General features: G+C 37.3%; 4 protein-coding genes across 6 annotated transcripts; 1 reads left to right on the top strand and 3 right to left on the bottom strand.

The window, feature by feature from the left end:
- Nucleotides 1–850: 850 nt before the first annotated feature.
- Nucleotides 851–3912, bottom strand: LOC113729499 (uncharacterized). Of its 2 annotated transcripts, XM_027253790.2 has the most exons (4): nucleotides 3206–3912; nucleotides 1782–2315; nucleotides 1473–1698; nucleotides 851–1408 (listed from the first exon to the last, which is right to left on the bottom strand). In XM_027253790.2, the coding sequence occupies exons 2-4, from the start codon at nucleotides 2313–2315 to the stop codon at nucleotides 960–962; spliced, it is 1209 nt and encodes a 402-aa protein (XP_027109591.1). In that variant the 5' UTR covers nucleotides 3206–3912; the 3' UTR covers nucleotides 851–959. The 2 variants fall into 2 exon arrangements, 1 of the variants encoding a protein (XP_027109591.1); XR_011841067.1 differs by lacking the exons at nucleotides 1473–1698; nucleotides 1782–2315.
- A 3574-nt stretch (nucleotides 3913–7486) lies between these two features.
- LOC113733196 (cytochrome P450 86A8) lies at nucleotides 7487–10745 on the top strand. The gene is made up of 2 exons (XM_027259416.2): nucleotides 7487–10353; nucleotides 10461–10745. The coding sequence occupies exon 1, from the start codon at nucleotides 8591–8593 to the stop codon at nucleotides 10274–10276; it is 1686 nt and encodes a 561-aa protein (XP_027115217.1). The 5' UTR covers nucleotides 7487–8590; the 3' UTR covers nucleotides 10277–10353; nucleotides 10461–10745.
- A 105-nt stretch (nucleotides 10746–10850) lies between these two features.
- LOC113733195 (ascorbate transporter, chloroplastic) lies at nucleotides 10851–17307 on the bottom strand. Of its 2 annotated transcripts, none has more exons than XM_027259415.2 (11): nucleotides 17010–17307; nucleotides 15474–16072; nucleotides 15151–15258; nucleotides 14542–14697; nucleotides 13759–13974; nucleotides 13245–13454; nucleotides 12524–12661; nucleotides 12236–12337; nucleotides 12081–12146; nucleotides 11524–11608; nucleotides 10851–11406 (listed from the first exon to the last, which is right to left on the bottom strand). In XM_027259415.2, the coding sequence occupies exons 1-11, from the start codon at nucleotides 17062–17064 to the stop codon at nucleotides 11309–11311; spliced, it is 1833 nt and encodes a 610-aa protein (XP_027115216.1). In that variant the 5' UTR covers nucleotides 17065–17307; the 3' UTR covers nucleotides 10851–11308. The 2 variants fall into 2 exon arrangements, with proteins under 2 accessions (XP_027115216.1, XP_071937274.1); XM_072081173.1 differs by having other exon boundaries at nucleotides 11252–11406; nucleotides 17146–17284.
- Nucleotides 17308–18943: 1636 nt separating this feature from the next.
- LOC113733194 (glycerol-3-phosphate 2-O-acyltransferase 4-like) lies at nucleotides 18944–22721 on the bottom strand. The gene is made up of 2 exons (XM_027259414.2): nucleotides 21983–22721; nucleotides 18944–20047 (listed from the first exon to the last, which is right to left on the bottom strand). The coding sequence occupies exons 1-2, from the start codon at nucleotides 22607–22609 to the stop codon at nucleotides 19157–19159; spliced, it is 1518 nt and encodes a 505-aa protein (XP_027115215.1). The 5' UTR covers nucleotides 22610–22721; the 3' UTR covers nucleotides 18944–19156.
- Nucleotides 22722–24416: the final 1695 nt, after the last annotated feature.

The following is a 24416-nucleotide window of genomic DNA, read 5'->3' as shown; positions in this document are numbered from 1 at the left end:
TGTTACATGCCTTTGATCGTTGTGCATCCAACTCCTTACTTGAATTATTGAAGGTCTCTAGACTGATCTCATTTTGAGATAGCATGTTGTCAATCTCAATGATACTTTCAAACTGCACTCCATTTGGTTCATTCATCCAACGCATGCGTTTCTCTTTCGCTGTTTCAGCACCTTGTCCCGTTGCTCTATCTTTAGCAAAAAGTTCTTCTAAACTGTCATAATGGTTGATAACTTTAGTCTTCCACCTTATAGTTTCAGGTTTTTCCTAAGAACATGAAAAGAAAAATGAAAAACAAGCATCATTTCAATGATAAAATAAATAAAAGCAATAAAGACAGTAAAATAGTCTAGCTAACATATACCTGTAGAAGTTGTTCCCAAACTTCAGGTTCAGCACACCAAGTTTTTGTGAATGGGTTCCAAGAAAAACCACTTAATTTTTCATTTCTAAAGAAATCATAGGACTCTTTGAAGTGTTCCTTGAGTGTCTTCAGTCGATTCTTCAAATGACTTTTGGTAAATTCTATTCCAAGTTTCTCTTTCAACTCATTGATAATATTATTGTATGCAGTTGGTGTAAAAGTTCCATCCACGCGAAATCCTTTATAATGTTGATCCAAAAGGGCCTGAATGAAGACTTCATCCATTGCTAGAGTCCATTTCATGTTTTCCTTCATGATGCTTGGATCTTTCTTCATGCTTTTCCAATTACACAAACTATATTTGTAGAAGAACACATAACAAGAACAGAATTTACATCAAAATAAAAGTTTTATATTAATTCTATTATGAATACATGGTTTTATAGATCCAAAAACATACAGAATCATATTAGACAAAAAAAGATTCATGTGGCAACTTGTATTTATAAACTCACACTACTAATATAAGAGTACAAGTTAACAAAATAAGGATCACATTACAACTGAAACAAAAGAAATCAGCATCAAGTCAAGTTGTCAAAGTATATAATCATTCCACATTTGCATTGCTATTTCATTCCTTAAACTCTCTCCTTGAGCATGATCTTTTTCAGCACTTATATCTCCACTTTCCTCCTTCGATGGAGATTGACTTGCCAATTCTTCATCCACTTCATTAATGTACTCCAAGTCAGGGTCAAACTCCATGAGAAAATTATGTAATATACAACAAGCAAGCACAATTTGTGATTGTATTTCAACACTATAAGTTGGTTGAGTATCTCCAATGATTGGAAACAGTTTTTTCAAGACACCAAATGCTCTCTCAATTGCATTACGCAATGATGAATGTCGCAAATTGAATAGTTCTCGAAAGTTTTGCGGTTGTTGACTTGAGTATTCCTTCAAGTGATACCTTACATTTCTATAAGGTGTAAGAAGTCCCCTTCTCAACATGAATCCAGCATCAACAAGATAATATTTACCTATACAAATATCAAATAGTTACTACTTAATTAAATGCACTAAGAATAATTAACTAAGTATTACCATTAGGAATGATTAATTTATCTTCTCTAGTGAGCGCATTTTTTATGATCCTTGAATCTGATGCAGTTCCCTCCCAACCAGGTAGAACATATGTGAATCTCATATTCAAAGAACATGCAGCAAGCACATTTTGTGTTGGATGCTCTTTTCTACCACGATATTTTGCCGCATCAATATTAGGCACCTTAACGCGAACATGGGTTGCATCAATTGCACCCACACAATCCTGACAGTTATACACTATGTTAAAATATAATTTCTATATGAATTTACAATTTTTAAAATAAGGTGTCGAAAAGTTTATATCACCTTAAAATATGGATAAAATCTTGCACTATTAAGTATTTCCGGAAGAACTTGTTCTCCCGTAGGCTGCTGAAGAAATTGATCCTCCAATGCTATAACTGCTCGTAAAACTCTATGAAAATGACGACTAACAGTTTCTCCAGAATGCCGATAAAAGTATGACATTGTGATATTTTTTGAGGGAATTGTTAATATATGGAGAAATTTAACAACTTGCTCTTGCACCGTGGCTCTTTGAGTAGGTTGTAGACCACCATGTGTTTGCAATAAGTCACATAAGCGCCTAAAAGTTTCTGGCCCCATACGGATAACCTTACTCAAATATCCATTTGTACTAAGTTGCATCAATAATTCCTCTCGTACTAAATGACATTGTGCAGACCAATATCCAATGGGTCGATCCACATAATTTGCATGACTTAGTTTTCGAGCAATTATCATGTTTATTACATGACAAACAATTTCAGTAGCAACCAATTGTCGCTTCCTTTGTTGAATGTCATATTCTCCATCGACTTCATTTTGTTCCTTATCCATCTAAAAATGTTTGTATTAGAACACTAAATTTACAAATGAATAGATAATTAAAAAACATATTTTATTTATTTACAAAGGTTATGGAGTCATTATCAAATACAATGTTAAAATTCTAAATATCAATATAAAAAGAAGTATTTTTCTAATAGTAATGTTTTTAAACTGTTGACATAATTTACAATAAATAATAAAAATAATGCAACATCCTAATAAATAAAGATGTTTTTAAATGAAGATACTGAGATATAAATATTATTTTGTCTACTCAAACTTTATTGAAAAATTCTTCATGCTTTAAATTAAGTTGATCAAGCATTTGATTTTTCATGTCTTCATTTTGGTCTCAGCCAGGGACACCTCTATGAATATAAATAGAACTGCTATAGCCTAGGAGATTTACTGATATCAACTAACGTAACCAAATATGATTTATTCTATTGTCATATGACCACCATCTTGTTAGACCTCATTTTGTTTTTGACGATCAGCCACCATTCAAAATAATACTTCTAGTATCATCATATTGTTAATCATTTCAAAGAAAGATGTATTATTATAATAAATAGAGGCTAACATATTGTTTATGAACTCTAGATAGATCATTTTACAATTTGAATCTTACATAGGCAAATAAACAAACAGATTGTATGCATTCAAATTTCATATCCATTTATCACCACTAAAGCTGTCATGCACCATAACCATGCAAGATATAATCACAAATCAATAATATAAAATCAAGAGTTCATTGACAAGAATTTTATGACAGAAAATGAACAAAAAATTTAGAATATAAACAATAAGAATCTACACAAAAAAAAATACTTTTTTCACAATGCTCTAGAGAAGATTGAGCAAAGAAAGAAAGAGAGATTGAGTTAAAGAAATACCTTTTGTTTGGTGAATTATAGGTGAAGAACGGAAGAAACCCAAGTTTTCTGATTTCTCAACTTGCTGGAAGTTGAGAAAGTACATGACGCAGGACCACCGAGAAAGCTTTGCAGTGCTTTTAGAAATCAATTTTAGGATATATTGGGAATAAAGAATTTTTGTATCAGCTTTTAAAGGACAAACTTGTCATATTAAAAATGTCTTTTGGTGCCCCATCATCTTTCCGTCCTTTTCTTCCCACTTTTGGGCGGAAAAATTTTCAGCAATTGGAGGGAGATTTTATCCGTTCATTTCACTTCTCTTCTGTACTTGTTAAACTCCCAAAGGAAAGAAATGGCTGTCCTTTCTCTCTGAATACTTTCTTTTCTGTCCTTTTCTCCCTATCCAAATGAAGCCTAAATCAAGCTCAGCTCTAATACAATCCCTCCTGAAACTCAAAGAGACGAAGCGCAGTGAACTAAAGTTCAATGATGGCTAATACTCTGATTCTTATTTTTTATGAATGTTTTATTTAGAAACGCAGAGCTCTTAACCGAATGGTTGCAACTGGCAAGGGACATGACTAATTTATACGTCTGGCACCATGAAATGGAACAAATGGAGGAGGATCAATCCTAAAAATAAAATAGAGCAAAAATTTCGCAGTCCTTTATCCGGGATGTCTAAAGTCTTCTACTAAGCACTAGGGGATGAAAGCCTACTCAACGCGCCGGTGTTGGGTGCCTTTATTTAACATTTTTTACATAAGTTTTAAGAAAACACAATAAGATTGAGAAAGCAAAAAGTATTGCAAATATAAGTTATTTAAAAAATGTATATAAAGTAAGTATCATATAGTTGAAGTACAATTATCCATAAACAACTCCTTTCACACCCTACACAAAAATAAAGTTAATTTTCAAGTGCACATAGTATTTCTTCTACATATGTTAATCAAGAACATAGAAGGACATGTCAAAAAAGACTAACTGAATAACATAATAAGAAAACATCCAAAGTTGAAGTTATAATATATTACTTTTTATTATTCAACATCAACATAACAAATGAGAGCAAAAATTTTTTTTTTTTTAATGTCAAATAGATAATTCCCATCCTTATACTACAGCTCATTACAAGATTAAAAAAGTTTTACACTTAACTTTGTTCTTAGCTAGTTTTATCTCATCCATATCAATTTTGACAAATCTGACACTTGAAAAGAAAGGGTCAACCTTGTAAATATATTATGAAAAGTTCAAAAGCATCACACAAATAATTTGGAAGTATCGCACAATCCATCTTAACTATGATCGAGAGAGTCCCCAAGTTTTTGTGCATCCAAATCCAAGCAAGTTGATGCCTAATATATTTTTGGTCTCATCAAGCAATCCGTTAAGCATAATGTGGATTGGAGCATAGAATTTATAATTGTTCTGATCAATAGGAAAACAAAACATAACACGATCCAAAAGCAGGATTTTTAGAAGGAAATGAATTTATAGGTTCATATTGATGGAAATCCATTGAGAACTAATAAATTGAACTTAAGAGGTGGCTCGTCGAACTTATTGAAGATAATTTTTGCACTTTTGCCTCTCCTGAAGCAATCAGTAATGTGGGCACCAAATTTGTTGCATTGGACAAACAAAGATGAGTATTGGGAGTTCAATGTGTCTATTTCATAAAGCATTCTTGAAAGGAATAAGTGACCCGTTGTCACAATTTAACCCTAAAGAGAATACACTTCACACTCTCTTGAAAGATCCACACTATAGGACAATGTGAAAATTTGTTTTTTCTTTGATAGCACATCTCAATTGTAATGGTGAAATACAATAGAAAAACACTCTCATGTGAACAGAGCTTGTTTGGTAGAACAAACCCATCATGAAGCCAAAATGAGAAGAAATTGCACACATGAATTGGAGTTGGAAGCCATAAGTAGAAAGTGGTTAATGATATTTCCCAATATTTGCTTGTAGATGTGGTATTTTCACTATTAACCCTGCAATGATGATCAAACATTCACTATATGTTTCAAAAATTCCATATGAATGATGAAATTAAGCTGGTGGAAAACAATCATATATAGAGTTCTGTGAAAGCAAGCAAATGAAAATTTGGTGGAACAGAAAATACCTCTTTGGAAGGTTATACTAAACAAAAGGGAGTAGTTAAATCAACAAAATTCTAATTTATAAGCTTCACAACTTTGATACAATTAAATAGGAAATAAAGAAGAATAATTGGAACAAGTTAGTCGTGATTGTGATAATGATCATCCAACATAAGTTTTATAATAATTTGCATTAATTTTACCTTTACATCTTTCTTCCCAATTGGCTTTTTCACCCTTAAACACAAAGAAATATATGACTTTAGAATAAAATTGGAAAATAAAGGAAATTGATCTTAGTTTTATAGAGTGGTAGGAATAAAAAAAAGTTTTATAGAGTGGTATATATAACTGGGAATAAAAGAATTTTGATTAGTTGAAGTTTATTGATTAGGTTCGAGGCAGTGGAGGTTATATTATAAGGAATTAATTGTACAATAAAAATCACATTTCAATTAAATGTGTCTATAATACCATATCAGTAATTACACAAACATATAAACTTATATAAGTTGTACCCGATACCAAAAAATTGTAAAATAATTTCATATTCCAGAAATACCCAAATATCTCCATAAATAAAAGTTTTAAATGTACAAACATGAGGACATTTCCGTAAACATACCCAAAAATATGCTGCCATTAGTTGTACCAAAAACTTTAAAAAAATTACACATCATTCCACATTTTCAAAATATCCCTATTCATACGGTTGAAATTCAAAACCACAACTCATTCTTATTCAGTATAAGGATTTTACCAATAATTTCGAGTCTAAAATGGGGAGAATGAACATTGAATAATTTATTGATGGCCGAATATTTGCCGATTGCAATCTTTTCACAGAGAGAAATGGAATTCCACTTTTGGACAATGTTTTAGAACTTCCTACATCCTTTAGAAGAAAAAAGTATAATTATATAAAAAGCAAGGTAGCAATTTCCGCTATTTTGATTGTGTGCAGAATGTTATTTGGCAGCACATGAGAGGTCAAATATGAGCGTCTTACATGCAGTTGATAATATGGCGGCGGCAAAAGTATATACTGTACCAGTCAGTCTTCTTGGGAGTTTTTTACGTTCCTTTGTTTCTGGCTTTTCTTCTTCTAGTCCATTGCTTATTCGTCTTTCGTTACCTTTGAGCTACTCTGGTAGTCTGTCGTAGTCTTTGCTCAGCCTTCAGTTCAAATAGTGCCCCTTCTCCAATTGTGTAAACTTTTTTTTGATAATGCAATCGTGTAAACTTTGTTACAGAAATTTGTTAAGTAAATCTAAGAGAACTTAAGCCCAAATCCCACATACATAATATACTAACATGTTTCCAATGTCGTTTCTCTTTTGGCCGCCCAAATCTCACTCAAGCCTGAATCACTTTCTTGGTTTGGTTTGGTTTTCCTTTCTTTTCTGACGATTCTAACACGGAATCGCTTGTTTTTCATGGGGACTGACTTGGTTTTGCTTCCAGTAACTTCACAAACGTTGCAATACTCTTGAGCAAGGGGAACACTTTCGTTTGTCCTGGGGACAGCCGATTTCTTAGCAGTTTTGCACCAAGGCCATTGCCTGGAGTCCGATTTCTTTATTTTATCCTCAGGGGAAGAGCCCGCAAGACGCAGAAATATGAGGAGACCAGGAACTTGGGTCTTGGCCTCTTGTCTTGGGTAGTTAGACGGACCATAATAAATAGCGAATTAAGCTGGTCAAACTTTTTTACTAATTGATGGTGTGCAATTATCTGAATCTCATAAATGGCCAATTTAACTGGTCAAATTAATGTTTAATTGTTCTTTATCGGTTCTTGTTGAGAATCATCATGCTCACGTATGAGCATGACCCTCTGGCATGATAAAATGCTTGAATTCCCAATCAGGCTAAGGTGGTGCTGCTCTGCCCAAAAATCGTTGACACAGAAGTTGACTTTGGTTGCACGGAGAACCGTGACGACAGTGTAGTTGACCTTTGAATCCCCCCAACAACATCTGCCATGTGCATTCAAGAGAGTCAAAGATAAGAGGAGTTGCTGTTATTCTGGGTAATTTTGGTATTCTGCAGCAGGGCAAGAGGATAAAGATAAAGATGGAAAAGAAAGAGATTTTAATTTTCAGCCATGTTACGTGAGAGAACAATTGCTACTTGCTTGCTGCTAGTATAAATAAATTGCTATGTTGGTGGGTCGCTCACCGAACTCTAACCAGCCACACGATCAGACCCATGTTTCATTTATGGTTCTTGAAGGAAAGGAAATTTGCTGGCAAATCCATCTTCTCAAAAAAAAAAAAAAACTGATCTGTTCATTTCTCTTTTCCTGATCACCTCCATCCATTGGGAAGTTTGGAATTTTCTGCCCCTGGAATTTCCTTTCATGGCTTCTCAACTAATCTCATTTATTCCCCCTCATTGAATGCAGCAACTTAAAGACTCGGCTCCTTTCCCCCTGCCAAGAATTAGTTGAAGAGAGAGAAAAAGGAGGGTCGGTCCGTCCTGGCGTTTTTCCTTGGGCAGTTTCGCCTGAGCCACCCACCGTAAAGTCTTCTTGATAATTACTAGTACTTAGTACTACTACTGCTTTGTATTTTCTCTCTTTCTTTCTAGTTTCTAGTTTCTAGTACTAGTGCTGGTACCGGTAAATTTAGGGAATAGTTGCTTCCCTCTTTATTTTCTTTCTAGTGAGTTTTTACCAGTAGCGGTTTTTAACTCTTCAACGGCTGCATTAATGGAAGAGGCATCTGATGGTGAGAGATGGGAGGGTCGGACAGACACAAAGAAATGGTGAAATTCAAGAAACAGACTGGCCTTAGTAATTGCCTTTGAATCTCCCTTCTAATTTTCTCAACTATAAATCGCCCCTTTTTGTTTTGCTCCAGTTGCTTCTTCTCATCAGTCATCACCACCCACCCAACTCAGCAGTACCCATTTCCTCTTCATGTGCATTTGCTTCTCCCATCTAGTACCACCCATCACTCACTCATTCTCTCTTTTGTTACATGTCAATCATAACTTGCCTTCACACAGCACTCCCTAGCCAAAATTACCACCCTCCCTTTCCCTCCATCCCCTTACCTGTCCTTGCAGCAGCTTCAACCATTCCTTTATGCCTTTTTCAGCTGAAACATTGTAACTTTCCTCAGGTCAGCTTACTCCACCATTCTTGATGCAAGCGGAAAACATACATTCTAAATAGCTCCTCTTCAGGGCTGCCTGTGCTTGGTAGCTTTCAGTTAGGTGAACAAACATCCCCCCCCCCTTTTTTTTCCCTTTTTCTTTCACAAAACCCAAAAAATTTAGGGATGGATTTTGCTATAGCTCTGCTGTTATTTACTGGCATCATTTCGTATCTGCTCTGGTTTACTTTCATTTCTAGACCATTTAAGGGTCCTCGAGTGTGGCTCTTGCTGGGCAGCCTTCCGGGCCTGATCGAGAATGCCGACCGCATGCACGAGTGGATCGCCGATAACCTCAGCGCGTGCGGTGGCACGTACCAGACCTCCATTTGCGCCATTCCCTTCTTGGCTCGAAAGCAAGGCCTGGTGACGGTCACCTGCGACCCCAAGAATTTGGAGCATATTTTGAAGACCCGCTTCGACAATTACCCAAAAGGTCCTACTTGGCAAGCTGTTTTTCACGATCTACTTGGCCAGGGGATCTTCAACTCCGATGGTGACACGTGGCTCTTCCAGCGTAAGACGGCCGCACTGGAATTCACCACCCGGACCCTGCGCCAGGCCATGGCTCGCTGGGTGAACCGAGCCATTAAGCTCAGGTTTTGCCCCATCTTGGAAACGGCCCAGCTCGAAGCCAGCCCGGTTGATTTGCAAGACCTCTTGCTCCGGCTCACTTTTGACAACATCTGTGGCTTGGCTTTCGGGAGGGACCCACAAACGTTGGCGCCGGGGCTTCCTGACAACAGCTTCGCATCGGCTTTCGACCGAGCCACCGAGGCGTCATTGCAGCGCTTCATCTTTCCCGAAGTTATATGGAAGCTGAAGAAATGGCTTCGGCTCGGTATGGAAGTCAGCTTGAGCCGAAGCCTAGTACTCGTGGACGAATACCTGTCCAGCATCATCAATGCGCGGAAGCTCGAGCTGATGAGTCAGCCTAAGGATGGGTCCCACCACGATGATGACCTGTTATCCAGGTTCATGAAGAAGAAAGAATCCTACTCGGACAAGTACCTGCAAGAAGTGGCACTCAGCTTCATCCTAGCTGGACGTGACACGTCATCGGTAGCGATGAGCTGGTTCTTCTGGTCATTGATCCAAAATCCCACAATCGAGGAAAAAATCCTTCGCGAATTATGCCGTGTTTTGATCGAGACACGTGGAGATGACGTGTCGACCTGGATCGACGAACCCTTGGCTGTCGAGGAGCTTGATCGTTTGGTGTACATGAAAGCTGCACTGTCGGAAACTCTCCGGTTATACCCGTCCGTGCCGGAGGATTCAAAGCACGTCGTGGCGGATGACGTGTTGCCAGATGGCACGTTCGTGCCAGCTGGATCATCCGTAACATATTCCATTTATTCGGCAGGGAGGATGAAGTCTACGTGGGGGGAGGATTGCCTGGAGTTCAAGCCGGAAAGATGGCTGTCCCCTGATGGCAAAAAGTTTGTGACGCATGATTCCTTCAGATTTGTTGCCTTCAATGCTGGTCCAAGAATTTGTCTGGGGAAGGACTTGGCATATTTGCAAATGAAGTCGGTGGCGGCAGCTTTGTTGCTCAGGCACAGGATAACCCTGGCTCCTGGCCACAAGGTGGAGCAAAAGATGTCGTTGACACTGTTCATGAAGTATGGGCTTAAAGTCAATTTGCATCCCCGGGACCTGACAGCAATTGTAGAAAGTGTCAAGAAACAGAAGCCGATCGGTGATCAGTTGTCTCAGGATGCAGGGGTGGGGTCTTCGAGTGTCCAGTGTAATGGAAAATGTGATGCTTGCTGCCTCAACCGGGGCACCAAGGCGATTGCAGGTTGTTGACCGCCGCCACTGGTTTGGAACGGGAGGTGGCGGGCCAGGTGAGAGGACAGGAAGTGTGGAAGTTGCGGCTTGTTGGGGTAAGTTGGCCTCCGCTCCGCCTCTCTCTGCAGTCTTCACGGGGATGCTTAATATTTGGACGGTTTGAGTTGCCAAGTCGTGAATGCCCTCCTCTTGCTTTTTTCAGGTTTAGGAATGGTTCATGAAGGTTCTCACGGGTTTGGCTTTCTTGCCAAAGGTACATTTCATTGATTGCAGAAGCGAAAAAGAACGGTCAATTTGAAAGAGAGAAATTTTTGGTGGTAAAAAAAAAAAGGGTTTTTTTTGGGCTTTTCATGGAACAAGGAGCCAGAGACTCTTGTAATTTCCCCACTTTTTGGTGTTGTTCTTTGCTGATGATTCTACAATTCTTTGTATTTGTTAGATAATTTTTGTTTGAATTCATCTTGAATAATAATTCTTTATAGATCAATTAATCTTTTACTTCTAAATACTCGTGTATTCGTTGTTGCACATGATTTCCTCATGATAACCTTTCCTCCTGAAATCATCTCAAAATGAATCAAGTGAAAGCAGAAACACAGAATGTAGACAGTTTTATAGATTGGGAAGGTTAACAAAGACCGCAAGGGCAACACTCATTTCGACTTCAGAGACGGCTATTTTATACTAAACTAACTAAATGATTAGAGCGCATAACAATGAGGTACGAATGAGGTTTCTATCTGTCACATTCATTTACTTTAAACGGCTATGGCTGAAAAACATGTTAATGATATCCTCCTGAGGTCTTTCAGATTAAACGCATCAAAAGATGGTATGAAATTTGGAAGCAGCATATTGCCAGGTTTCTTTGCCCATGATAATCTGGAGCAGTCTTTTCTAGCCTACAACGCATCATGGACAATCCGCGCATTAAAAACCAAGTTCAGCCTCCTGGGTTTCACTCTTCCGGCTATATTATATCCTCTGCATCCCTTTTCTCATTTGACGTCCTAGTTATGTCAAAAGCATCTCTGCCCCTTTCTTGATCATCTATTCTAGAACCTTTTCTCCAGTTGAAAAGAAGTTCCAGACCAATGTGCCTAAGATGTACAATGCGACAGCCACTTTAAACACATCGTCCCAAGAACCTGTGAAAGTACGATAAATATTACTATCAACTTGCTTGACGGAAAAGGGTGTTCTTAACTTCACCACTGCCTGTGAGGAAAACTTCCTAAAATAATTGGTCAGGGGGTCCACTATACCTCGTTGGAGTATGTATCCGGTAGCAGCTGTCCCAAACACACCAGCTAATACTCCTGCTGTATTTGACAGTCCTAGCAGTACTCCCTGTGCAGAAATGATCTGTCAGAAAATTCTCATATATTGCCAAATTTTGAATGCTACTAAGTTGTATCCTGTGCTATACAAAATTAGGTTAAAAGTACATATGATGATTGAGAAAGATAGTGAAAGATCCAAAGTACACGGGCTAAAATTGAGATCGCATACCATATTATTAAAAAAAAAAAAAAGAAGATAAATTAGGTTTAAAATTAAAAAAGAGCTCCCTGCCCATGAATAATAATATAGATTTACTCGTTCTTCAAGACTTGGATTCGTCTCTCGTGGTGTTGAGGTTATTAGGCTTTATAGTTGGTTCAGAATAATGTTTCGGCCAAGTGTCACTTCAAACACATGCCAGTGGCTGGCACATGTTATTGCTTAAGATTTAAATGGGGAAAAAAAAACTGAGAACTGATTACTTTATGTATCAGTTAGACACCTCGCAACCGTATTTCAAAGGTAAGAATTAACTCACAGCATAACGTGGCCCAATGTCTTGATGATTGGAGTATAGTCCAGACTGTGAGAATGCATCCGATCCCTGTCCAAATATGAAATGGTTACAGTAAAGTATTTGGTGACAAAAGTTAAAGGTAATCATAATTTAACTATTCCTTCAATCATTCAGACCTGACTGCATGCCATGCACAAGACTGCCATGGCTGGTGTTTTGACATGGCTAAGTAGTGTAAGGAAGAAAGCGGGCCCTAAAAAGCCAATTGACTGCATGATCTGCAGAATTAGTCCAGAAAATCAATAGAGAAAGATATACATGTTGTAGATGAATTTCGCAAGCTTGTCTGACCATTTCATATCAGAAATTAACTTCAGAACATATTATTGAGAGCCCTCTCACATTATCCTTGTACGGTGTTCTCGAAGTACATGTAACAGAGAGAGCAAATTTAAGATCCTTACCTTGCGAACAGAAGTTATTGAAAGTCCTTTGCTCACTAGAGTATCTGCAATCCAACCTCCTATATTGGCAAAGAAAGCCATGGTCAGCCATGGTAATACACAGAAAAGTCCGGACTCTGTAAGGTTGAACTTCAGAACCTGAACAAAAGAATGGGAAGGTGAGAGAATGTCAGATGATTTCACTAAGCCAGTTTCTGCCGTCTATAATTATCTGACGAATTCAAGTTCAACTTACAGGCTAAACTTAATTCACAAGTTGAGAAGAAAGTTTAAGCATATTAGCAATTAAATGCACATGGACACAATGAGTAGGGAAAAAAGCATAAACAAACAACAAAACTACACACTTGTGTGTTCAGTTACCTGTGTTTCAGCATAACTAAACATGCACAGAACAAAAATAATAAATGATGCATAATAAGTACTAAATATCCATTGCAAAAGCCGATAACCTACAAAATGTCACTACAGGATTTGTGTATCTGTAAACAAGTAACATGAAGAAAGACTAAAGGGCAATGCAAAAGAAGAAATACGAGATGGTTTGCAGTAACATTCATTGCATGATTACATTTCAGCTTGTTTAATTTCAATACGCTTCCAAGGACAAGGAGTGAATGAAGCATCATAATTTAGCAGCCATTTCTCACCTCCTTATTGACCTTTTTAAAATAGCAGACGACCGTTGTATTAAAACATCTCAGTTCATTATTCCATTTACCTGATTATAATAAGTCGGCATCCATGTCAAGAGAATAAATGTTCCCCAGTTATGGCAAAAATGGGAGATTATGAGAGCCCAAACGGGTGGTTTTGATAATATCAATTTCCATGGAATCACAGACACAGGTTCCTTCAGTGCACTGCCTCCCAAAATCAGTTTCCTTTCTTCTGCACTAATATCTGGATCCTCACTGGGGGAGCTATGTGCCTGGAAGAATAAAAGTTGGAAACATATGAGAGAACAATGAAAAGACTGTCGAGTAAAACCATATTGCACAGTCCCCAGGAGACACAACTGTGAGCTCCATCAACTACTCTGAGAATTTGGAGGAGTAATTTTACCAGAGATCTTATTATGTCAAGACAATGTACCAACAACATGAGGCTCAAAGGTTAATTTCATTGAGAAACTTCAATTTAATTAATTTACTGGATTACGAGAATGAAAGTAAAATGTAAAAGGACAGCTAAGTTAGTGAAGCAAGAAATGTAATACAAAGCAGCAAACTTACTTTGCTCAGCCACAGTGCAATCCAGATGATTCCAAGAGAACCAAAGGAGGAGAAAACAGATGGCCACCCAAAACTGTGAATTAAAACAGGGGAAAGGGCCAAACCAGTAACAGAGCCAAGATACATGCCACTGTATACGAGTGCCAAGGATCTGCTTCTCTCAGAGACAGGAATCCACTTAGAAAGCAAATTATTCATGGCAGGCATAGCAACACCCTGATAACAAACCACCATTTAATTAGGCAATCCAGAAAGCATGCTGAATACATGTGGAATTTAAGACTTCTTTTTTTTAATTTAGAGCAAAACAGGAAGTTTTCTATACAATTGACGAATAGGAAGACCTTCTGGCATACTATATGCATAAGCCAGCATATGAAGAGTGAAGGAATGTATCTAGCAATCTACATCACATCATAATCTGATATGAAGTGCCAGAACTTTTAAGTAGCTATCCTTAAGGAAGTCAACCTTATTTCACTCTTATCATCTCAAAAACTATGATACAATGTCCAACTAGCCAAAACAATTAGTACAAGGATTTACAGGTCACAATAATTGCTAATAGTTGAAATTAAGCAAATGAACAAAACCAAGCTAGTTCCAGTAGTAAGGTTCACTTAATTATGCTTCGCTTGCAACAAATGGCAAAGTGACAAGATAGTTGAAGGTTTGAATATTTTTTTAACTGAAGATATGGAACCATGGTAATTGATACAAGTCTGTAGATGTTATCTTGAGCTGGTATTCCAGTGAAGTGCTATTTCAGCAAAGGAGCCTAACCTCGCCAATTCCCATAAAAGCACGCATTGCAAGCAAGAAGGGAAGTCCAATGCGGGCTGCAATTGGAGTCAAAACTGTTGCAACTGACCACCATACAACTCCAAAACCCAACACAAGTTTCCCACCAATTTTATCTGCCCATATGCCTCCAACAATCTACATGGAAGGAAAAAATCTCAGAGAAAAGAATAATAAATGACCGAGAAGTAGCCCAATTGAATTTCTATGGAAATAAAAAAGTAAACTGGGAATGCACATAGGTAAAGTAATTCTTTAGACTTAGTTGTATTAGGGGCAAAGAGAATGCAAGTTTGCTCAAAAGAAAAAAAAAAGAAAGAAAGAAAATTGATTAACCAGGATTCAAAGCAAACCATTGGTTAGCAGCAGTTAAATAGAAGAATTTAATCACATTGAGTGATAGACTGCTGCCAACCATGATTTGGACGGGCAAAGACTGGAAACTACCACTAGCAAGGAAACTGTTTCTTTGGCATGTTAAGTTTAACTTCTTGCCAAAACAGACAAAAGAGGTCCAGTCAAGCAACTATTTGGACATTGACCGTGTAACATTATCTAAAGTGCAAGAAATTGGCAGAATTTGAGTAAAACCTGAGTCAGCAAGTAGCCCCAAAAGAAAGAAGACTGGATAAGACCAACTGTAGCACTGTTCCAGTTGAATTCTTTTGACATTGGAAGTATTGCAATGCTCATGTTCACCTGGAATTAAAACACCAAAGTATTAGACAAGCGATAGCTGTTTTACTTTTCACTCAATACATCAGTGCAACACAAACAACCAGCTACTTCATGGAGCAGTTCCAAACCTCACAACAAAACTTTGAAGTCAGCTGGGGAAGCCATGTACACTAAACTAGGGAAAGTTCAGCAGTAAAACTAGCAGCAAGAATGCAAGAAAACAGGAAAATACTCACACGGTCCATGTTGCATAACAAAAATGAAGCAAAACAAAGCAGCACGATCACCCAACGCTTTGGGAATCGTTCCCACCAAGAATTGGTTTGCACTACTTCTTCCATGAGAACAGCTTCACCAGCTCCTTCTGATGACACAAGAGACTCTAATTTTGCTTCTGTTATTTCATAGTCTTCAGATTTGTAGTCAGCTCGGATGCTAGTGGCAGTTGCATGCTTTGACTGTTGGTACTGCCTATCAAAAAAACCAAGTTTATCTCGTTTCCTCGGTTGAGTCAAGTTGCTCTGAGAAAAAGTTGAAGATAGCCAGCATTGGCAGATTCCTTTGGTTCTTCTTATGTTATATTTGTCACCAATTTGACAACACACTAAAAGATGATGATCAGCTTCAATATGAAATGTTGATCCTGGGTTTCTAGTACCCAAACAACCAAAAGGATGGAGAGGTGAGCTATATAGGCATCCAAAGAACGAACACCTTAGCCTTTGCATATATAGCTTAGTGTAAAACACATTTTTAGGCGCCAACTGTGAAGCATCAAATGCTAAGCACTGTCCTCGATGACGGGCAGCAGATTGTTCAGCTTGATATACTTTGCCTGGTATGAGAATTAAGGAGGATTACATTTATCATCCATTATAGAGTCCAACAAATCGCAAGCATGTACGTGGTCTGCTTAAACCATTGAAACAATTATTTCCAGCATTCCAGGAGCAACTAGATAAAGAAAGTGAAATGCTTTTGACACAAAATTTTCCTGTTACTAGCCACTACTATTCTGCCTTACTTGAATCACTAAAATGTTTGTAACTTTCAGAGGAAGAACCAGAATTGCTATTCAGTTTTAATGGTCTCAGCATTTGGCATGCAAATTTATGCACACAAAAAGGCAGTAGTAAAAAGCAACATAACCAGAAGATAAAGCTATTTTCTTTTTGGCAACGTTCCACATTATAAAGAACATATATATGTTTATCCAAGGTTGTGCCAAGCTTATTTTTAGAATGCCGTAACTGCTAACAAGTTCCTCAAATACTCTACAAGGCTAAATCAAAGGGACACTCTTTTAAATACTACACCCGATAGCTCAAATTGTGCTCGTGACTTTAATCTCTCATTTCATTCACCTAATTTCGTGTTTCATTTCTTGAGCCACTACACCCGATAGCTCAAAGAGAGATGCTTTAATATCCATACTTCAAAAATGAAATTAAACCAAAAAAAAAAGAACCTTTTCTCGAACAACGGAAATTAGTGCTCAATTTCCACTCAAAATTCTCAGCAAAATTATAAATTTGCATAATGATATACATAACAATTGGAAAAAAAAAATGGAGCGTGTCTACACTCGCGTGCGTGCGTTTCCATTATCATTCAATGTTCTACTAAATAAGATTCAGTTTCACAAACGCCACACGTTTAAGCTCCATCTAGCTAGCCAATTCATCTCCTCTCCACTTTCCACAGGCAGAAAAAGAAACACAATACCAAAAGCTATTTGAATTGCATTGGAAGGCTAGACAAATAACTATCACCTGAACCAATGAAGGAACCGAAATTCCGGCTGGAAACGACGGCACCGATTGCCATTGTCTCCGGCGATGGTGAGTTTAACTCCAGAGAGCTTAGACAACAATATCTCTATTTCAAAAACTAACAAATTGAACTTACACCGGTCGGATTTTCATTATTTTTGTGATTTTTGAGCCTTCTCCCTCTTGGAAAAGCTCAACAGCAAAATGGATAGCAAGAGCACTTGGGGTTTTAGCAGCAGAAGTAGTACTCGTACAAATTAAGCCCACCGTCGATGCCTTTTCTTTTATTAATTTTTCTGGTTTTTAAAAAGCGGGAACAAAATCTTACATGCTGGGATTAATATGAGTAGAGGGCTGAGAATTTGACACGTCGTATTTTCATCCTCGATACATCGTGAATTTACTAAATTACCCTCACCCTTGATTGTTTTATTGTGCTTCACCGGGAGGGGTATTTGGGGGGAATGGATAATAGAATCGTGGGCCACCCTTTTGCATAAAAGGCCTCTGATGAAAGGACAACACGAAAAGAATAAGAAAGACAAATGGGATTTTGCACTTTTTGGTCTAACGAATTTCCAGCCATTTGTTTCGGATCATACGTGGAATATCCTAAATGATACACGTCTTATTTGATAATATGCCATCCAAGTACTTTTTAGATAATTCCAATTTGCCACCAAAATCCATCAATTTTTTTCTCCAAGTTGGCATTTGGATTCCTCATTATTTTGAAAATGTTTTTATTAAGATACGATGATATTTCTTTGTGATGTGATGTACGTGAAATAAAAAGATTATAAAATTGACAAAAAAATATAATTAGAAAACGCTTTTACGATGTAAGCAAAACAATTTCTTCAGATGATGAGACATCCGAACACAATATTTTTAATAGCACTTATTAAAAGTTGTTCATAAATTTTGTTCGTTATTTACAACTTTAGATTCCAAAACAGTTATTAATTCGACTATAAAAGAATTGACAACAAACATATATGTTTTCTTTTTAATATTAAGCCCTTGTTCCTAGCCCAGCCAATGCCCCAAAGTGCAAGTACACGTAATGGATTTTTTTGACATGTAATCATGTAAGTGTTAAGTTATTTAGATTGTTGGAAAAACTTTCTCAACATAAGTTTATAGGAATAAGATCTTCATTTAATTCAAAGTCATCTAAAGTGAATTGTGAATCAAAATCTTCAAATGATAGATTAGACAGATACATAATTAAACAGATATATATTTAAACAGAAATCTTCAAATAATGAGCTAGATATGTATTAAACAGATACAAGTAAATGATAGATGTCACGAACATTTCTCAATACAGAATTTTTATAGGAGAGGTTCTAAGAACACTTTTTAGAATGGGGCTGGAGTATATCTCTTTATTCTCCAATCTTATTAGAGGGCGTATAGTCAGTTGTCACTTGCCCTTGGAGGTGAAATTTGTCAAGAAGAGCAATCCATTGGAGCATGAAATGAAAAAATTATAGCGTTAATGAGTTTGGATTTGAGATCACTAACATGCAATTCATTATTTGTTGTACCAGATAAAGAGTAGACTTTTAGTCGATTTGTGTAGTTTGAAGTGAGTCTGCTGCCGTCGAGTCGAATCGAATTCGAATAGTATATCATTCAAATTCTACTTGCGTAAAAAACACTCAAGTTTGAGCTCAAGTTTGAACTCGTTCTTCACAATTATCGAGTTCAAGATCGAACTTATTTTACCTTCCTCAACTCGAGCTCGACCAATTCAAGTTTAATTAAGTTTAATCGAGCTTAATTAAATTTTCAAACTTGATTTTTTAGTAAATTCCACAACTTTATAATAAATAATTAAAAATTATATTACAAATACACTATTCGTTATCAAATAGTTGGAACTCAACTTGAACACAATAATATTGGCCAAGTTTGAGTCAACCAAATAACAAGAAGAATACCCTTCATTACACAAAAATAGAGAAATGTTTCATGTATGTCCACAAATCATACTTTTCAAGAACTGACAGCATGCGCTCTTTATAAATCAGTACTAGACATAACCAACCAATACGAAGCAGCTTTTTTTTTTTTGGTCTACCACACCTTAAATGCTAGTATTAATTACCAGAGCAGAAACCTTGAACTAACCGGCAATTCTAGGTACTGCCGTTTGGCTTCTTACCATACATGGACTCCACCTTTCCGTCATTCCCACCTAGTAACAGATACTTATCCTTCCTGGTCAATTGAGTGCGCTCAAATCCCAACACCCCAGCCAAAACCGTCTGCACATGATTCGCCACTTCAATTGCCGATTTCCCGCCGGCCTTACGCGTCATCTCCTCCGGCAACCTATCCAGAAATGTAACCTCATACGTCGGCGCTGGATTCATGAAATAAAAGTACGGGTCCCAGAATTTGACTCCTCTCACGGTCGTGCCATGGAACATGTTGGTCTTCTGGTTGACTGCGACGGGCACAATCCTGTCGCTCAGTTCCGCAAACAAGGCACTAAACCTCAGCAAATACGGCTCCCGACACGTGGTGCCTTCTGGGCAGACCACGAGGTCCCCCTTCTGGAGCAGGGATTTGATGCGGGCGGCATCAGCTTCACGATCACGCGTCAAAGCGACGGCTGGGATTGGCGAGAGGAATCTGGAGAGCTTGCTTACGCTGTAGGTGACACACGAGACCTTGCGTCCGAGGGCGATGGCGATCACGATGGGATCAAGGGCTGTGCGGTGATTGCAGACGTAGAGGTTGCCAGGAGAGCCGTCGGATGGAGCCGGTGGTGGGGTCCCCTTGATCACAAGTTTGATCCCCAGCATGGGGTAAGTGTAGCGTACGATGCGTTCTGGGAGGGGAAGATTGAAGTAGACCCGGAAGATTGAGAGGACGAATCCGAATGGCAGCCAGAGGTAGGTGATCAAGGCGTTGAGTGGGGTCGGACACTGCACTAGCCGTCCATCGTGAAAGATCAGTCGACTTTTTAATCTATCCAACGGCAGAGGACGTGATGATTTGCTGGGGTACACCATATAGCCCTCCTGTTTTATGTAGGTTACAATAGCCCGTAAAGAAACCCCCCCAAAAAAAAAAAGTACATTAGATAAAACAGTAATGGAATTCGACATGATAATGCAAAATAATTTGAACCGCCCTGTATCATTAAGATATATTTCACATGTTAGATTTAAAAAATATAAAATTAATTAAAAAAATTGTATAAATATAAAAAAATAATAATTAATAGTTTGTGTATATACATAATATGTTAGATAGAATATATATAGGTATTTGAACGAGTGCCCATGAAGCATTGGTTAGAAAAATCCTAATTAGAAAATTCTACTTTTTCCTTCGCAGCCCCACTTCTCATTTAATTATACCATGTGCTAGTAATGTCCTTGTGACGACTTCAATCACCCAATCAACTAAATTTTAGTACAGCACTAAATTATTGTTGTACTAACTTTTAGTACCACACAAGTTTTTTTTTTTTCTTTATTTCTTTCTTAATGCGAATATTGCTTGTCAAGAAAAAGATGCAGTGTGGAACAAAATTTAGTAGAAATATAATAAATAAAAGTAACCAAAAAAAAAAAAGAAAAGAAGGTCTAGACGAGTGAAGTAGTAGTGTGGAAAAGCAGATAAGTTGTTGCACAACCCTCATCTCCCGCAGTTGGACAGCTAATAATATTAATGGCTTCGTTGACCCAATTAAAAGGGCGTAGTCTTTACTCTTTACCGCTCACGGGCCTTTAAAAAAATTTATGGTTTAATAATTGGTTCTGTTTGGATTAGATGCTTTTGGGAGTGTTTTTAAAAAAATTTGCTGTAACAGAATTTTTATATTATATTTTGGGATATTTTCGAAAAATATTTTGAAATATTCAAGAGTAGAAGAGTTTCTAAAATATATTTTGAGATTTTTTTAAAATTTTTAAAAAATTTAAACTAATTATTAAATTTTTTTTAGAATATTTTTTTAAAAATTTTTATTATATTTTAAAAATTAATTTTTGAAAAACACTCCCATCTATATATTTAAGACATGCCAAACACTTTTGTTGCTATTTAATTCAATAACCACAACTACTACTAGTATTTGCATGACAGTAAATGGTGTGGGCCATTTAGTTTCATGGCGATGCAACGCCACACCTGGCCTTTCAACCACTACATTCATTATATGCCAAAAGAAGTGAAAACAAAAAGACAAAAAGAGGTAGGATCGGATTATGTGCTTAATGGTAATTAGAGAAACAGCGATTTGGTAAAGATTTTCAATGCAGTGACGATTGGCTTTTAGTTGAAAAGATTGAAAGTTTGGGTTTGTCCACTCTCTCAAGTTATTGAACGAGATTCGAGTAAAAGTTTCACGCAACATCAAATCTTATTATGTCTTACAGATTGGTGGGAGGTGAACCATACCATAATGTATTAGGAGTAGATTACCCAACATTTCAACCGACAGAATAGAAGAAGAACAGGAAGAATTTTACACGAAAAGAAGATTAATGATGATGTCCTTCATCACAAATTCAAGTCCTTAATCATTCAATATTTTACAGGAACAGTAGAATTTTAAGTTTGACTTATGATTAATTGCACGACAACACAGAGAAATAATAATAGTACGTAGTGTCGTACTTAATTGAGCCATCTTTGAATTGGAGATCAGAGCTATGTATGGTTACTAGCGTGCATGTTCTTGAATTATGCGATTAAATTAAAGATAACTCGGCCTTGATTAAGGAAATTAAATTAAAGATAATTCACCATTGATCCCGGTAAAAATTCCGTTTCCAAAGGCCGAGTAATCAAAAGCCAAAAAAATTATGGACATGAAATCAAACTCAAAAACAAAAGGCCAGCAGCATGCACAAGTGAAAAGAATAAGCTAATTCAAGAAGAAAGCTGATGATCAAGAAGAAAGACGAAGGAAATGGAAAGAAAGTGAATCTAATTACTGTATATACCTTGCAAATGGCCATGAAATCGTGGTCGGATTCGCGATCTCCAATCCCAACATGAGGCTTTTCATCTCCAAACTCCTCCAACAAGGCCAGCCTTTTCCATTTCCCCACCAGAACCCCAGGTTTCTTCACAAACCCTGTCGCTCTTTTGGTCTTAGGATTCACTTCAATCTCAGTTCCAACAACTTTGTCGGCCCCCAAGAAGTCCTTCACAAAGGGATCCACCATGATCGTTGGATTCGCGGTCACCACCACTTTTCTCTTGCACTTATCAAACACCTCAAAACTCTCTCTCCTCACAACATTTGCATAGAATCTCGGCAGCACCGCCCGGGAAACGAGCTCGATGTCTCGAACTTTAACCCCGGCAAAGGAGATGAAAATGAGCATTTCGATAGCTAAGGCTTCGGAGAAAAATATGTAAGCAATGGCTATGAGGGGGAAAGACAGGAGGAGGACCAGCCCGCGTAAGAGGCTGCCAGCCTCCATGGCTACAAGCATGAAATAAGGGAAGGAAGAACTTGAGATTAGAAGGGTGCCGTCGAGGTCCGCCGCAATGGACTCGCGGTCCACGGTGGTGTCACATTTTTCTATGGATGGGAAGAGGGTCGTTGCCGGCTTTGAAGACATGGCTAAGCTAGATCATCAACTAAGGCAAACAACAACCATATACGGTAACAATATATATATATCTAGAGGGAATGAATTTAGTTCTGATGGCTCTAATTAGCCACCTCGTTTGCTCGTATATATAGATGGAATTGCTTGTACAGAAAGTAGTAGTAGTACACCACTGGCGTTAGTCTTTCTTTGTGACGTGGGTTGGGGGAGAGGGAAGGTCTAGTTTTAAATGCGGGTGAGCGTGATGAAATGACAGACGTGGCCTTTGAGGGTTTTTCTTCATTTCTTGTGGTGGGTTGTTAAATGACAATTTGACAAAAAGCAATCCCCTTTGGGATGTCGATTTTGATGGTTTGACGTTATTACAGTGCAAGGATGTTTAGGAGGACAGACAGGATGTTAGCAGTTATTAGTCTCAATTCTACAAAATGAGAGGATTTTCTACCATTATTAATTACCTCAAAGAACTTTATGGACTTTAGATTTGATGTACACCATAGCTCCAAAAGAATTGAAAAATTTACTATCAGATTCAAACCACAAATTGCATCCAATGTTGGTGGTTGTTGAGGCCATCATGCACAAAATTTTCAAGGATTTTCAAAATGGCCTTGCTTGGATTGCTGTTTTTCTTCAAACAAATTTTTTTTTTTTACATTTTTCATGAACAGATATTTCAATCACCTTTTTACTTCATATACATCACATCATTACAGTACATTTTTTTCTAAAAAACTCTAAATTAAAAATAGTAATTTCTACGGTTCAATTTCTAAATGGTAAGGTCTGGACAAAGATTGATGCTATTGATGATTGTTCATAAGTCAAAAAGAAATATTGATTGTTGGTGGGAGATTTCGCCCTAACAATACATACGGTAGTGTTGCCTTTGCAATTTGCATTAAAGGCGCTGTGGCAGGTTTATTGGTTTTTATTGTGGGGGTTTATGGTTGTTGATTATTGCGGAGGTTTATGGTTGTTGATTCCCAGGTTGTCTTCGCTCACTGTTGACCATCGAGGAGATAATTACGAATCAATGATGATGGATTATGACATTTTGAGAGGGAACTGACTTGTTAAACTTGAACAATTTGACCACCTACTCGCTTTATTTTCAAACCTAAAACATTGATCGCAATGACCTTCTTTCTGCATATAATACGTAATTGATAAAAAAAAAAATTTGCTGTAAATTTCTGGACTTTATTGAGATTAATTGTGTATTAGCACGATTTACTCCTTAGAATAAAGAGAAAACGGTTTAGTACGTTCTTTTTTGGAATATTCATAGGTTTTGAGTCTAAAGTTTACACAAATTCTCTGTAATATTCCAATAAAATTGCTCGAAAGGTCATGAATTCTCAACTCTTTTGTTCCACTTCCATATGTAAGATCACGTTTATGGTTAGAAAAATACAAGATTAGGTTCTCAAGGAAATTATGGCTTCTTTCTTCTTCTGTTTTATTTGTCTCAAACCAATTGTTATTCTGATATGGGTTCTGAACATTCTACATATACTCGACAGTGGCAGCGACAAATCAAATTCCTGTTCTAGTTAGGCATTTTTCGTGAATGCAAAGGACTTGCTTTGTTAGCAGGGATGTTCTGATACCTTCTCTAAATTTTTTTAATTGTAAGTGGATTCGAACCTCAACTTACAATCCAAAAAGGAATTTAATGGTTCAATTCGGGGTTTGTTTGTTGATGTATGTTCAGTTGTAGTGTTAGGCAGTACTGGACTGCAGAGGGTGTGTTTGGATTACTAAATTATTTCAAATAATATTTCGCTTACGTTATAAACATATTTTTCAATGC

This window comes from Coffea arabica, chromosome 2e (genome assembly GCF_036785885.1).
Source record: "Coffea arabica cultivar ET-39 chromosome 2e, Coffea Arabica ET-39 HiFi, whole genome shotgun sequence".
NCBI classification, from domain to species: Eukaryota; Viridiplantae; Streptophyta; class Magnoliopsida; order Gentianales; family Rubiaceae; genus Coffea; species Coffea arabica.
The sequence above is the reverse complement of the archived record's forward strand: the minus strand, read 5'-3'. Positions and strand labels throughout refer to the sequence as shown.